Source organism: Biomphalaria glabrata, chromosome 4, assembly GCF_947242115.1.
Source record: "Biomphalaria glabrata chromosome 4, xgBioGlab47.1, whole genome shotgun sequence".
Lineage (NCBI taxonomy): Eukaryota > Metazoa > Mollusca > Gastropoda > Planorbidae > Biomphalaria > Biomphalaria glabrata.
In genome coordinates this window covers 39,050,995-39,067,653 of record NC_074714.1, presented here as the reverse complement: position 1 = coordinate 39,067,653, position 16,659 = coordinate 39,050,995, and the positions used below count along the sequence as shown (strand labels likewise).

The window sequence follows — 16,659 nt, the reverse complement described above, 5'->3', positions numbered from 1 at the left end:
CTATCTATCTATCTATCTATCTATCTATCTATCTATCTATCTATCTATCTATCTATCTATCTATCTATCTAAATGGTAAAGTATGAAATCTGGCATTCCATCAAACGCCTGACGCTTTCATATTCTCTTTCTATTTGTCCTGCAACACTATATGCATGTCTATATCTTCAATATCAACAATTGAACCAGCACAATAGAAAAACACTGTCTTAGTCAAACGTAATTAAAACTCCACAAATTGAGCAAGACACAAGTATGCATCCTCTGTTAGGGACCCCCTAACTCAAGAAAACATTAAGAAACTGGAACAGACACAAAATAGAGCAGTGAGATTCATAACAAACGAATATTCACACTTGACTAGAGTAACACCTTTAGTTAAATCACTAAATTTAGAAAGCCTTCAGGACAGAAGATGCAAAGCGAAAGTAGCAATTATACATAAAACACTGAACCATAATCTTCAAATACAAAAACAAAATAATCATCTTTTTTGAAGAAACGTCTGTGCTATATAAGATAAGATTACTGACAAATAGACGTAGCCTATTACTCCGCCACGTTTTTTGCTATTAATGACATATTTTTAATCGACTTTCCTTGTAGTTGGGTTACCAGACACTTGCGTGCCAAGAGAAGAAGAAAAAGGATGAAAGAAAGAACACCCACAACAAAACAAAAGTACAAGCTAGTCTCACACTGTACATCTATTTGATCCAAAACTTGGCTGTAACCTTAGCGTATAGAACTGCTTTATTAAGTATCTTATTTCTCAGACGAAGTCTGATGACTGGTGCAAACAAATGTTGTGTAACTCTATAGACAGCTAGAAAGCCAGTGGGAGCGTCAAGAGCTCCCCCAGCAGAGGACGGGTCGGAACCCTAGCGCCAATTGTGTTCTTGTATTTTAAGCTGCACAAACTCCATTCATCAGTGTAACTAGCGCCATGCTTTCTTCACAGGCTGCTTAATTAGGTACCGCCCTCTTTCTCTGTTTTATATTTTCAAATAACTGAATTTGCAATTTGAGAGGGGTGCGACACAATATAAGAATGTGTTGAAATATAAAAAAATAATTTAGATTATTAAAAATAAAAGTAATTTTCCCCTTTCAGATCTTGTGATCTATAGGGCAGATGATGTAAAGGTCCTCTGTTTCTGTGGCCTACGGTTAATGAGGGTGTCCTGTGGCTAGCACAACGATCAACCGGCTTAACCTTTCCCTACTAATGTCAGGTAGCCTACTCATTAGATCCCAAAGATCCCGCAATTAAAACTCCCAGTCTTCACCAGGATTTGAACCCGGGATCGCCGGTTTACCGCTCAGCCATCAAGCCTCTTTTAGATTATTGACTAATTTTAAAATGTACAAATTGTCTAGATATAATCAAAAAAAATACATCTACCCTTTTCGTTGGGGCGAGGGGCCAGTCGCGTGTGCGGAAATCCTTTCTACTGCCCCCCCCCTTTTTTTGAACCCGCATTCCCCCCCCCCCCTCTTTGTGCACGTCTAGATGGTTAACTTAGTCCGCACAGATTGGCTTTTTTGTTCCTGGCTGTAAATTGAATCTAGAAATTCACCTGCCCAGACTTTATGTTTTCATCCTCAACCAATGGTATGTTGGAAAACTAAAGGTATATCCCCTTGACCTATTTTTAAACAAGCAGTCGTCGTACTGTAGAATTAAAACTATATAGGTCTGTGTGAAATATTTTATAAAAAGTTCATTACGTTTTTTTTTTCGTTTATTTTTAGCAAGGACCTCCTCGCCCTGTCATATCAACGCTTAATAAAGGCTTACTAACTAAACCTTAATACATCTAATTAAAAGTGAAGGTAAAGGTTCTGGACTTATTCGTTTCACTTCAGCCAATCAAAAGAGCAATTAAAAATAGTTGAAAAGAAAAAAAAAACACTATAAAAATTCTTAAGCATATTTACAAAATTCTTTATCCTTAACCTAAGGAATAGTTAAATTAATTATAACCACATCTTTTTCACGTGCTCAAGGGGAAAAGTCTCAGCATGTCATGTCGTTACGTTTCGATAGGGTGTAAATATATTGCTTATCAGCAATTTTGTTTGCTTTATTTGTTCCCGTTAAAATAAACTTATCAAATCTAGCCATGGAACTATACTAATGGAACACCAGCTTCGAGATTTTATGATCAGAGTGCTGTCGCGCATCTTTTTTCGCGCACCATACCGATTTGAAAAATCGATGAGGATGCCAAAGAAGAAATTTACTTCGAGAGCCACTTGGATTGACCTTCATTGAGAGTAAAACTTCCCCACACTATATTTTATTAGATTTGTACAAACTTTATCCATCTGACTATCTGATAAAATAGATACAATTTCCCTGAATAATGGATCGTCACAAAAGATTTTTTTTTAAGGCCACTTCGTTAAAATAGGTGTTTCCAGTACTTCCTCATTTGGGTATTTTACACAAAATCTGGAATTATTTTTTATGTACATGTCTATTATCATCTGTCCCGCGCAACCAAACCATCCACTTTTCCCGGTCACCAATGTTCTTAACAAGATATCAAGAGAGAGACGCTGGTCCATTATTTACGTAGTCCAGCCAGCTTTTTTTTTGACAACCTTTTTTCGTTCTCTCTCATGAAGGATATGTTTTGAAAATTAGTCTTACAAAATACAATTCCAAACCAACTCATGCAGTTATCGTCTTTTCACAGTATTGAGGAGTCATCCTTTTTGCTAGCCAGCAAAAGTGAAAAATTCATTTGTTTAATTTTTTAAAGTAAATATTCATAACTATATCTTTTATATGTGGTGGGTTTGGCACAGAACAAACTAAAGGACAAGGCGACTCGTAGGGCGATTCAAAACTTTACTATACACTAAAGACCTGCCAAAGGCAAACATAAAACATAATTACAAATAAACATAAACTAAACATAAACTAAACATGATTAATAAGCCTAAATGGTTAGACCAAGTTGTTCACACAACATCAAAGTCTAAATACTAAATCTTAACAAAAAACGAAAAGAAAATCATATAGTGTAAACCAACCTTCTCTTATACAAACACAAGAGAGATATGGAACACCCGAAACATTATAAAAATAAAAGACAATGTAGTTCTCTAAAAAATAAATCAACTAGTTGTCCTACATAAAACTAATATACATTGTTTGAAGAGTTTCGCTCTTTACTTTCCTTACAAAAAACTACAACAATTAAATAGAACAAATCTATACACTCACAAATACAATGTTTCTTAAAAGCCAGTATCTAAACACTTGTTGTAAAAATACATTTACAAAATGGACAGTTCACATTCTATATAGAATACTACAGGTACGCATTTCAATAAATGAATTCATCTACATGCTGGCTTCTAAAAATAAGAATAGTCCAACATGAACAAAACCGCGGTAGTGATATTCTATATAAACTACTACCGGTAATTAAATTTACAAGCTAATATGAATAAGTAAAATGTGATTACCTGCAGCCATACGTGAACACATGGTGTAGAACCAAGCACAAAAGGGAGTGGAGACGACTTAGGTCCAGTAACATACGGACATTACAGCGATACGAGATGCCGGTCGAATGGACAGTGCCCACGTTGGTCTGCCTTGTCATGCGCGGACACAAGGTGCCATCTAGGGTGAAGGGTCACGTGGATATCGGGGTGGCCGGTGTTCTCTGAAACGCTATCCACTCCACTACATATATAATAATATATTTTTAAAATAATCTTTTATATAGACATGTTTTAATAGATCTAATAAATGATTAACTCGGACCTACCAATATGGGTATATAAATACTTAAATCTGGGTATTTAAAATTTCGAATGCGAATTTTTAAAAAACCGAACTTATATATAGATCTAGATCTCTTGTATAATAGATCTATCTAGAATAATATAGATCTACAACACCTAGACTAAAGTTAAAGACTAAGGTCTAGATTTATTTAACGTTTTAAAAAAAATCGATAGATCTAATATAGACAGTCATGAGATCCACTCTATTTTATCTACAATCTAGATCTAGACCATACATGAGATCAATATGAATATGAATATTTATAGATCTAGTCTAGACACCTAGATCTAGATCTATCGATCATCTAATCTGTCTATAGTCTATAGTTATAGCTTTAGACTTAGTATACACTTTTACAGTATATGAGTATACTCATACGAGTCATACTGGCTATACTATAGTATAGACACTATAGTTAGTATAGTTAATACTTTTTAATAGTAGATCTATAATCTATCAATTCTATCTAAATCTAGACTTCACTTTCACATCACATTCACACGATTATTGATACAGACAATGAATGAAAAGAATGCAGCGGTTATACTTATTATACTTATAGTGACGATACTACTTATAGATCTACCAGTTGATAAACATCATCATCATAGATAATAATCTACATCTATAATCATAGTGCCCTTTATTTAGTCAATATAGTCAAGTCAAGATAGTGGAACGTAAACTCGAAGGTTTAATACAATACGGTATGAGTCTATGAGTTAGTATAAGATTAATTATTTTGTTACTTTGTATGTGACAGTATGTCAATGTCTCAATTAAAATAATTAATATCATCAGCCATATCATTTTAAATATTTAAAAAGTAGACATAGATTTTTATTATATTATAAATAGATAGATTAGATCTACATATAATTTTACAAACTTTAGAAATGATTGATTTTATTTTTAATTGATAAGCCTTCTAGACTAGATCTAGCATCTCTAGCTAGACTCTAACATGTAGATCGTAGATCTTTGAATTGGATCGATATTCACCTTCCTAAATTGTCTCTAAAGTCTGTAGCTGATTTGAGAGGCCCAACGAGGCAAGACGAGTCTATTAGTACTCTGTCTCTTGATCTATCTAGTAGGCCTACTAAGCTAGTGCATTAGCCATAGTGTAGTCAATCTTGACAACTAGTCTTCTAGAATAATTAGATCTAGATCCAGTTTAGATTTAGAATATAAAAGTTTTTACTACCTAAAATACTAAATCTACTGATCTAAATTCTAGATATATATAGATCCAGTTCAGATTAGGAATATAAAAATATTCACTAGCTAAAATTCTAAATCTACTGATCTATACTTAATATGTTAGATATTATATGACATCTACAAAAATTATTATTAAGATATAATTATAGATTCTAGACTAGTTATATATGTACATAAAATATATAAATAAAAGATAAAATTTATGCAGGCTTAGGTCCCATAAATTTATAATTGATCCAGATCTATCAGTAAAAGTTACCTTCGATTGGCAGTTTTACCCAATCTAATCTATACAAGACAATTTATAATCCATGCCTTGCCTACACCCCATGTATATTAAATAATAGTTTCCATTCCATGCCATGCCCAGACCCATGAGTTCATGAAATAATAAATGATGTGGTGTCAAGTTGGATCTATCCCCTGAAATTCAGTACTTTCATATAAAACTCACATATCTAGTTAATTATTTGCTATGACACTCTGATAAACTTGGACTTGTGTGATACATATATGTTTCTTATCAGATTTAATTAATGAAGTTTTGGTGCATTTTAACCAGTAATAAGGCTACAAATGTAGCATCAGGTGTATTCTAACCATTGGTATTTTTCCTGGCAACATTTCTATTCTAGTCTGTGATAAATTATAAATTTTAAAAAATGTTTGTAATGTTTCAGTTATTAACAAGTAGAACCATGGCAACCAGTTCTGATGATGTACCAGAATGGCTCAAGGATCATACTTATATTATTTCTACTCTCTGGGCAGACATTAATAATATTGGCATCCATTCAATATTTAATGTAAGTACTACTATACATTTTTTATTTTAGTTATCTAATAGATGTTTTATGTATTGTGTGATTTTCATGGTCAAGCAACATCCAAATATCTGGGATGGAATTTAACATTTTTCTCTAGTTTTTTTTTTTATTTATAACAGTCTTAAGCACATTCATCTTTCATGAGTGCCTAATATACCTTGGCTGTTGTGCAGGCCATTCCTTTACAATAAACTGTTAGATGAAATTAGGCAAAATTGTCTGATAATTTGTATGTTTGATACAACAACGTTTTCAATTTAATAATATTTTTTTTTATTTTAATGTTTTCAAAAGAAATTAACCAATATGCCTAATTGTATAATTACAGTTATGTTTGGAAATGCAAGAAAAAGGCATGCATTCCTGAAAAGTCACTGATTGGTTGCACCTCTTAAAGGTAAGGTACTGCAATTTTTCCCTATGTACTTTTCTCATAAGCTGAAGTACTTGTATTTTTGAAAAACTAGTTTTCCATGAAAATGTAAATCATAATATATGTTATAGTTGCTTTTAGATTAGTTCAATGTGCATCACATTAACTGAACATCTGCCTTCACCTATAGTAATAATTCATAACTATTAAGGTCAGGGCCATGTCTACACATTAACGCAGTAGCTCCTTTTAGGTACAGACTATTTTTAGAATGGCAAAATTATATAACTATACTTAATAACATATATACGTTTAGCATGGTCAACACATATGTCACACATATTTTTTTTTTTAAATCCTTTTATTTATTTTTTTAACTAGATAACTTTCTGTTATGAGAAAAGATGAGATTCTTGGACTCCTGCATAGCACCACCAGAAAGGAAAATCCCATCATGTTGCAAAATAAAAGTCTTGGACCAATTTTAATTTAAGATATATATATATTATACTGTAAGCTGTATACATATTTATGTATATCCTGTCATTCAGCCAACAGGTTTGGATTTAGTATTTCTTTAAATCTGTTTGATATTGTACTTGAAAACTATTAATCTGAGCCCCATTAAAACAAGAGGGAGTGCAGTGGATGAGTGGTAAGGGAAATTTTACTTTTTTAAAATTAAAAATAAGAATCTAACAAAAGTAAACATATAAAATATGGTGCATTCTCCTTAAAACTAAAACCTGGTGCAAAGGTTTAAAATGTTGGCAAAAAAAAAAGCAACATCAATTAAATATTCTTAATTCCCTTACTGAGAAGAACATGCATGTTGTTCCCTCATAAGTTTCTTGACAGAGGAAATCTTGTTTATATTAGATTTGAATTAAGCAAATTAAGAAAAAAATTATAATCATTATTTCAAATGGTTGTATCTAAACCTTATGAATTATTTTTCAGTTATAAGTATATTGAAATGAATGGATAATCATGAAATTGTTAAATAATTGCCATTGACTAAAGAACCATAATTTTTTTTTTTTAATTAATTTCAAAATGATTTTTTTCAAGCAGAGTTCACATAGATCTTGAGTGAAATTTTTCTTTTTTTGACTAATGCTTCAATTTTATTGTATCATTAGATTTTATTTTTATTACCCAGAATATTTAAAAAATTAGTACACTATTTTCATGTAATAATGTAACTTGGTATTCACACATCAAAATACACTATAATCTTTAGGCCATATAGATTTGTATAAATATAAATTAACTTTCTGAAACACATTGTAAATGTATATTGTTTGGATAAGAATAAAGTTTTTCTGTAGACAATTATTGTTCAAGATATGTTGATGCTCCTGCTTAATAAATTATATGTACAGGTCATTAGTTTTAACACACTACTGACACAAGAAAAACTGGTCGCCCTCACTTCCATTACATAGATGTAATAAAACGTGACCTCAAATCAGTGAACATCAATACTGACAATTGGGAAGACATAGCTTTAGACCGCAACAGATGGAGAGAGAGTGACCAAGAAAGCTATGGACAGTGAAAGTACATGGGTCTCAGCTCAGGAAGAAAAATGTACAATCCGAAAAACGGCCAGCTCCTCTACCACTGAAGCAAAAGCCACCTTAACCTGTGCTGTGGACGGGAGTGTCTCTCCAAAATAGGGCTCCACAGCCACATGAGGAAGTGTGCTCTGAGATGAAACCTTAGTCTTTCTACAACTGAAGGAGGCCAATGATGATGATTATGATACAGGTCATTAGTTTTAACACGTCTGATAATAAATGACAGTACAAGTTATTGAATGAAAATTTGTAATTATTTCAGCTGCTTTAGGCCTACATCAATGTGAGGTACCAGTACTTTGATTGTGTCATATAACAATTTAAAGCAACATTTTGAAATGAATAGTGTGTAGAATTGACAGTAAATACATTTAAGTGATGGGCTGTGATCTGCATGAATTGAGAGCTGATCATGTATTGAATTTGTGTTTTTGATCTTTACTTCAAGTAAATGTTAATGAACAATTAATTTTTAATGAATAAATAACTAAAAAATAAATACAAAGAAACCATAAACATCTACTTTATTTTAATTTTTTTTTTCATCAGAACAGAATTTCCAACTTTGCATTCTTAAAATAAAATATAAAAATATATATATATATATAAAATATAATTTAAGTAGAGTTAGAACACAAAATCATAGTTTTGAAATTAAGTAAATTAAGCTAATGTGTGATCTCTTATAAACATTTGTATATAGACTACACACAATTTAATTATTATTTTTCATCAAATTGCAGGAAATAGTACATGTACTTATGCATATTTGACAATAAAAAACCTTAGTCAATGAATAGTAATACTAGTAAATGAGATAAAAGTAAACTAAATATCATCAATGCTATTGAAGCCACACTTGTTTCTTTTTATCTTGATTGGTGGACTGCAATTAAAGTTGCTATTAATTTTACTTAGTTGAAATGCCAGTGTCGTCTCTTTGAATCCTAAGCTTATTTTCTTGGTTACTGGAAGTCCAGATGTTTGGAGTTTCATTTTAAACACCTATACTTTCCGAAATGGCCTTCCGATAGGCAAAACCTATTTGCCTAACATGTCATATGCACATAAAGAGGTACCACAGAAATGCTTTAAAGACAAGCTTAGGCGCCAACTTGCTTTAACTGACATAGAATAAGAGAGCACCTGGTTGCATACAGCTTCAGAACGAGACAGCTGGAGGTCACTTACAAAGGTGTGGTATACACCAATGAAAATTAATTGCCGAGGGTAGACGGCAAAAAGAAAAAAACAACTGATTCTACCACAGGTGGACAATGGTTACGCCTGTGCTCAGTGTGGCATAATATGTAGGTCACAGCTGGGGATGAGTAGCCTCTGGAAACATAGCATTCCCCATAAGTCTTCGGAATCAAAGACAAGCCTATCATTTTTGTAGAATAGTTTGTAGCTTCTGTAAATGCATGAAATGCCGTCACAAATGACACATGTCCTCTGTGAGTTTGATCATAGTTTGATGGATTATAAACATCTTACTTCTTTGCCTTATATTAAATGGTCCTTCTGTCTGTTCCACTAGGTACTTGCGTTTATCTAAATATCATTGATATATTGTAACATGTCATCAAAATAAAAACTAGAATCTCTGCAACTGGTTTACAAGTCAGAAGTCATCAATAACACTTGCCATTTAAAAAAAAACTACAATTTAGATTACTGATTAGTCAAATTATTGACTGATTATTCGATTCATTTAGGCCTATAATTTTTTTAATGTGAATATATAATGATCCTTTACACTTTGTGACTTTACTAGTAGATCTATACTTTGGAGTAGACTTGTTTGTTGAGCTAAAGTCGGAAGTACACATTGAATTTTATTAGTAATCATCTAGTCAAATGTAGTGATCTACTAATAACTAACTAGATCTAGAATCTACTAGATCATTAGTAGATGTTGAGTCTAGTAGTAGAGAGAGTAGGCCTTTCTGTCATATCGTGATCAGTAGGTGGCTGAAGTTTTATAAATCTATTCCATGACAAAAACCCTTACTAGATTTAGATCTACTGGTCTAGACATCTAGATCTAACTAGAAAACTGAATTAGAGAAGTAGCTTTCTGGATCTAGAACTAGAATCTATATATTACTAATATTAGATCTAGTTGCGTCAAACGCTTAATTTTTTGTTGTTGTTTTTAATAAATGCACATAAAATACATTGTATTTTGGCAATAAAAATACCCAGTTGTTAGTCAAGTAATTCTAATAATTAATTAATGAATGAATCTATCAGTATTTGTTTTAGATCTATCAGATTTAGGCCTATATGACTTATTATTTATACTTATTTTATATCATTCGTCCAAGAAAATCTAGCTCTAGATCTATTTCATTTTAGATTAGGCTATAGTTTTTTTTTTGTCATTTTTTTTAGGCTACAATATTATATATATCAAGATTAACTTTTTCTTTGTTTCCCACGAGACATGTATGCCTATAGCCTAGTCCTTTCGATAATAAAAAAAACGATTAGAAATGCGTAGCTTGGAGTGTCAAAACTGTATTAGGCCTCCTATTTTTATTTCGTGCAATTTAGTATATCGTAACAAATACGCATTTAGCGGAACGGTAGACATGTCTATATCCAGATTTAGTGTAAATAAACCAAACACAGAAACACTGAAAGATTGTATTTTCGGAATTTAGATTCTATTTTTTGGAAAATAAGTGGCATCTTATAGGGTGATCGAAAAAAATAACTTTTGTGACGATCTCTTATTCAGGGAAATTGTATCTATTTTATCAGGTAGTCAGAAAATGGATAAAGTTTGTACAGATCTAATAAAATATAGTGTGGGGAAGTTTTACTCTCAATGAAGGTCAATCCAAGTGGCTCTCGGAGTAAATTTCTTCTTTGGCATCCTCATCGATTTTTCAAAATGGTATGGTGCGCGAAAAAGATGCGCGACGGCACTTCGACTCTCTTTATCTTTGTAAAAAACTCGAAGCTGGTGTTCCATTAGTATAGTTCCATGATCTAGCAAACAATTTTAAAACACATATAAGGATGAAAAGTGCATAATTATAGTACAAAACGGATTTTCTCGATCATTATAATTATTTAGCCAATGAACGCTTAAGTAAAGTATTTTAAAAAGTAGCTGGGTGGATCTACAGATCTATCACATTTAATGAATAAGTTTATAAATTAATTCAAAGGCTCTTCGCGTTTTTTGTTTCAGATCTAATCGTGAGAAAGATACAGATCACAGAGAACTAAGAGTGGCTTGGTACCCCTAAAATGTGTTAGACAAGGATGCATTAATTAGTTTACATTGACTCAGGCTTCCCCCACTTACTCCTGTTCAGATCGAAAATTCAGCTTCTTAGCTACGCCCCTTAAAGTAAAGATGCTTCGCCCTTAATTAAGAAAAGATACTACTTTCAGAATAAAGACTTAGATTCATTAAATTGGTATGATAACAAAACCATGCCCTGTATGAGAGTCGACTGGTCATGATCAATACATTACTTATTATAAAAGGTTTTAAGACGGATTCGACTTTGGAATGTTGATGTCATTTGCATTTTGCCAAAGGAGGCCCTCTTATTGGCTTCTTATGTTGTTTTATTGTATTGCTTGTTAAAACAAAGACGATCCTTAAATCCTGGTCTGTGGGCAGCAAGACACGAGTAGGTAAGGGCTTTTGGCGCTTTACTTCGCAATGTGAAAAATAATAGTCTTACTGCTGGGAAATAAGGATTCATCAGGGTTTCCTATTTATATGTCTGTAGTACGTCACTTTGAGAGACCAATTGTCTTCAAAGTGTCTACAAAGTTTTATGGCGGAGATCACTTTGTTGGAGATATTGAACAGTCTGATGCTAATAAATTTGTTCAACAGTGTTTGAAAAGAGCTAAATACTAGTTTGTGGTATAAATAGCATGGCCAAACATTAGGAAAAGTTGATTCATTCAAATACCTAGGGTCAAACATAACAAGAGATGGAGGATCCAATGAAAGAGATAAAAACCCGTTTAAGCTGGCATCCGCTGCCATGAGCTACTGTGGAAAATCTGGAAGAGTAACATCAACTGAGCTGGTTTGGTCTGGTTTGGTCATATTGTAATCAAGTGTCGTTCTTCAAGGTCCAGTGGAGGGAGCACGAAGAAAGGGACGTCCAAAGACAATCTGGCTGGACAACATCAAATAATGGACCGGCCTCTCTCTCGATTTCCTGCCAAGAACAGATGCTGACCGGGAAAACTGGAGGGATTTGGTTACGTGAACTGTCACAGCACTCCTACGACGGAAGTCAAGGGACAGAAAAAAAATGAGATTTCTTTTCATCTCTTTTAAAACCTCTTTGCATATCTTTGTATCTCTTTGCATATCTTGGTATCTCTTTGCATATCTTTGTGTCACTTCGTCTCACCTTCTATTTCTTTATTTTATCTTTTTGCATCGCTTTGCTTCTCTTTGTATTTCTTAGCATCTCTTTTTCATATTTTTGCATTTCTTTGTATTTATTTTCATCTCTTGTATCTCTTTGAATCTCTTTATATCGCCTTTCATCTCTTACCATCTCTTTTCATCTCATTGTATCTCTTTTCATCTTCTTGTGTCCCTCTGGATCTATTTTACTCCTCCCATTCAACGCTCAACCAAAGTTCTTTGAGCACGTGACTTCAAGATAATTAGGATTCCTCCATACCACTCTTTTTCTTATGCTACTTTAAAGAACTCATTTCGGATATCTGGGTTTTTTGAATAACTCATTTCGAATGTCTAAGTTTTTTGAATAACTCACTTCGGATGTCTGGGTTTTTCCACCCAACGGATGAAATAAAACGGTTTTAAATAAAAAAAACAACGGTGACTTCTGTATGGAAACGTAGAAATAATTATGTGAAATAGATTTTATGGTAATCCATCCACATATTTTTTTTATTGCGACCTACACATAAAGTTATACTTGGATCTAAAGGCAGATACAATCTATTTTCGTTTTCAACTGCAATGACTCAGTAACCAGTATGAACCTTTCCAAGCCATTCACACACATTCCTGCCACATCCTTTACATTTCCATATTCCCAAGGTGTACTTCCTACTTACCGAACTATGAAGGCGAACTATTCAGGTAGATCAAATACCTTCTTAGACAACATATTTTGACGCGTTTAAGATTGTTTATTTCGTAGTCTTTACGTGAGCCGAGCAAAGATTATATTTTTGGTATGTCTGACAGAAACAAAAAAAAATAAAATGAAGAACAAAACATGAACTCAAAGAGACTTTTAAGAGAGAAAAGAAACAATTAAGACTTCATTTCAATGATGTGTGCTCTAAATCCCACTCTACAGATCGCGAGCCGCGATTAAATGCATTTATATCCTGTATTGACTTAGAATAATTTTGGAGATTTTCAAACATGGAGCCGAATCTATAAATAGCAAGCTTTTTGGTGTCTCCGGTGTACAGGATATGGAAGTATTGTGGGATCACATTTCTGAGCTCTTTTGCTTGTAGAACAAAATAAAAGTGTATACTTTAGTTGGCAACAGTGGTCTTTAAATATGGCGTTCTTGCCATTATTTATTTTATCGATTAATTTCAAAATGTCTGCCAATCTTCCCCTTTTCATGTTTCAGAGTTTTTCTTTGGGCCCTTAATAATAAAGGTGTAAACAAAGAGCAGATTACTGTAACTATCATTTAGTGTAAACAATCCCCAATGACTAACAGATTTGTTTACATCTGAATTTTAGCGCATCAGTGCTACAGCGGTTGTATCGAGTAATTAACAGACTCTCATTATATTCCATCCCTTATAAATTGCCTTCTCATGTATATTGGACATTTATGTTTCAGTTTGGGTGGACAGAACTCAATAGAATGAGACAACACATTTTTCCGGAAGCTAGAAATTGTGACTAGCGAAACCAGCCCTTGTGGAGTCTCACCAGAGAATGCTGATCACATCGTTCAAGAGGCCCGAACAAGAAGCTAGAACAAGATGCTGGTTCCAGAACACGCATCTAGAATTCAAAGTGTATTGAAAACTGCCTGATCTATCAACTAGTCTTAGATATAGGACTGGGTTAGCTATAGTGATACAAGGAACGAGGAAAAAGAAAAGAAGACACTTAGGGTTTAGGCCATCATGTGATAATACCAGTAAAGTTCCACTTTCAGACATTGCGATCTACAGATGATGTATAGGTCATCTATTTCTTAGGCCCACAGTTAACGAGGGTGTCATGTGACCAGCACAACCATCAACCGCCTTTACTTTTCCCCTACCAATTTCAATTTTTCAGGTACCCATAAGAGCTTGGTGGACCCGGGGCACCCTAAAGATTCCAAAATTAAAGATCCCAGTCTTCCTAAGGATTCGGACACGGGACCTCTCGGTTCAGAAGCCAAGCGCTTTACCACTCAGCCACCGCGCCTCGATTTTACTAGATGTCTATCAATTTAATCATTAGGTCCTGTAAAATACAAGGCTATTTTTAAGTGCCCGAAATAAGAATCGGGAAGATCCTGTTCATCCCTTATAATAAAACCAGCCACCACTCCTAGAGTAGAATTAGGAAGCTCTATACTCTGTACGATCACCATCTTGATCCTAGGACAATGTTTACAGAGAGTAAAACAGTTATGAGAAGCAAACATAAGCCGAACACTTTGTTGAAAACTACACAAAAAAAAGCCACTCTGGTTTCCACTGAGGGTGGAGGAAGATATTTGTAGAAACGAATAAAATGCTTAAAATGATTGGTTGATTGATAGTTCCTTGTCGATGGAAAGCGCGTGATCATTCTTCAACTCCTCCTCTAGAAAAACAAATGTCGTCGTAAGGTTCCTGGAAAATGGCCTTCATTTAGTGACGTAGTCCAAAAGTAAAGTCGCATGATATTTACATAGTAGTTTCTATTGAACTTTTAAATATTTTGAAATAACACGATTGGTTAGTTCTGCTGACTTTTATGATCGAAATATTAGCTGAGCACACCTTAATAATGATTTTATAGGGAATACTTTTTTTTTTTTTTAAATCTGTAATGTATTTTGATATTTTGCATGATGTGTAAACTTTGATGTTGTGAACTCCTGGCCTATGGCTTTGACATGGACACATAACGTGTGTATTACAGCGATTCAAAGACACACCAGGGATGTATTAAGAACAGGATATATTTAATAAAGCAATTGGAATAACTATAACTGTAGATAACGCCAACAAAGGTTGAATTACTAAATATACATCAAACTATAAAACTGCCTTATACTGTTCAATCACAAAACTCCAGCCTCTGACAACAATAACAATATCCCAAAGGGCCATCACTCCACTTTAACTAATAGACCAATGAAATAAACATAGAATTCATAAAATCTTACACCCAAGATTCTATCAAGTGTTGTTTATAATACTATATACAAATACAATCATCACACTTGAAAATAGTTCCAATAACTAAAGTTGGCATTCTGAGCACGCCCTTTGTTACATCGCTAGACTCTCAATTCTAGACTACTTATAACAAATGGGGCCAGCGTTAATTTCCGATACTGGCTATAAATTTCATTAAATTGCAGAAGTTCTTTCAAAATAGAAGATAAGTATGACCCACGCATATTCATATGCTAATATAGTCTTGCGTGTTAAATAGAGACTTACATTCTGTAAAGTCATTGATTTTCTTGTCTGATTCAGGCAACCCCTTCTATGTTCTAATGACACTAGGGAAGAAGGAGCGTTAGGAATAAGAAATTTGCCAATATCTTTGTTTCTTTCTGAATGCTTACGTTGTGTTTTTGTTTTTATATTTTTTTGTACAAAGCTTATATCAACTCACTCTGTCTGTCTATCTGTCTGTCTGGTAAAACGTTTGTATACGTTATTGTTCCCATACCCATTTTCGGATCAAGTTGAAACTTTGCACAAGACATAAATCAATAAATTTAAAAAAGTAACCATTTAGTCAATTATTGGTAATTAGTTATTTTGTTGGATACAAACAAGGGAAATTAATCTTGCAGCATTCACAGATGCGGCTAAATATGTAGGGTTACTTCCCCTTAGATAATTGAAAACCTTTTTTCTCCCACACCCATTCTCGGATCAAGTTGAAACTTTGCTCAATTATTTATTGTACCTAACAAAACACGAATCAATTAGACAATTAATTATTGGTAATCAATAAGTTTGCTTGATATTGAATAAAGGAGATAACTTCTACGTTATTGAAAGTTATAGTTGTCTTTTTTTTTACCTAGTCTACTTTCTGGGAACCCCGTATCACTAGTTTTCGTTGACGTCATCTGTCATCTCCCAGTTCATTGACGTCAAAGTAGTGGCAAAGATGTAATTGACCCAATTTCTAAGAGGATACTAAAGCATACAGTCCAGAGAATAGTCACGCATTATCTTTCAAAAAGAGCTGGTTCGTGTTTTGTTTTCTTCGTTTTCTGTGTGAGTCACTCCTAGTTTTTAAAGAGCTGAGAAAAAAAATGACGAGAGTGAAACGAAAAGAAAACAATATAAAACGATTTTAATAGATGGAGATAGTCCAATAGACTAAGAGATTAGATGGAGATAGTCCGATAGACTAAGAGATTAGATGGAGATAGTCCAATAGACTAAGAGAAAATATGGAGATAGTCAAATAGAGTAAGAGAAAAAAATGGAGATAGTTCAATAGAATAAGAGAAAAAAATGGAGATAGTCCAATAGAATAAGAGATTAGATGGAGATAGTCAAATAGAATAAGGGATGAGATGGAGATAGTCCAATAGAATAAGAGATTAGATGGAGATAGTCAAATAGAATAAGAGAAAAGATGGAGATAGTCCAATAGACTAAGAGATT

General features: G+C 33.3%; 1 protein-coding gene and 1 long non-coding RNA gene across 2 annotated transcripts in view; one reads left to right on the top strand and one right to left on the bottom strand.

The window, feature by feature from the left end:
* LOC129925848 (G-protein coupled receptor 84-like) overlaps positions 1-3,710 on the bottom strand; it is a 48,797-nt gene extending 45,087 nt beyond the window's left edge. The window contains exon 1 of the mRNA XM_056026954.1: positions 3,484-3,710. Coding sequence (XP_055882929.1) covers positions 3,484-3,505 — 22 coding nt within the window. The 5' untranslated portion in view covers positions 3,506-3,710. The remainder of the gene's footprint in view (positions 1-3,483) is intronic.
* A 298-nt stretch (positions 3,711-4,008) lies between these two features.
* Positions 4,009-8,315, top strand: LOC129925849 (uncharacterized). Its single transcript, XR_008777576.1, has 4 exons — positions 4,009-4,518; positions 5,716-5,841; positions 6,191-6,259; positions 6,617-8,315. It is a non-coding gene; the product is annotated as an uncharacterized LOC129925849 (long non-coding RNA).
* Positions 8,316-16,659: the final 8,344 nt, after the last annotated feature.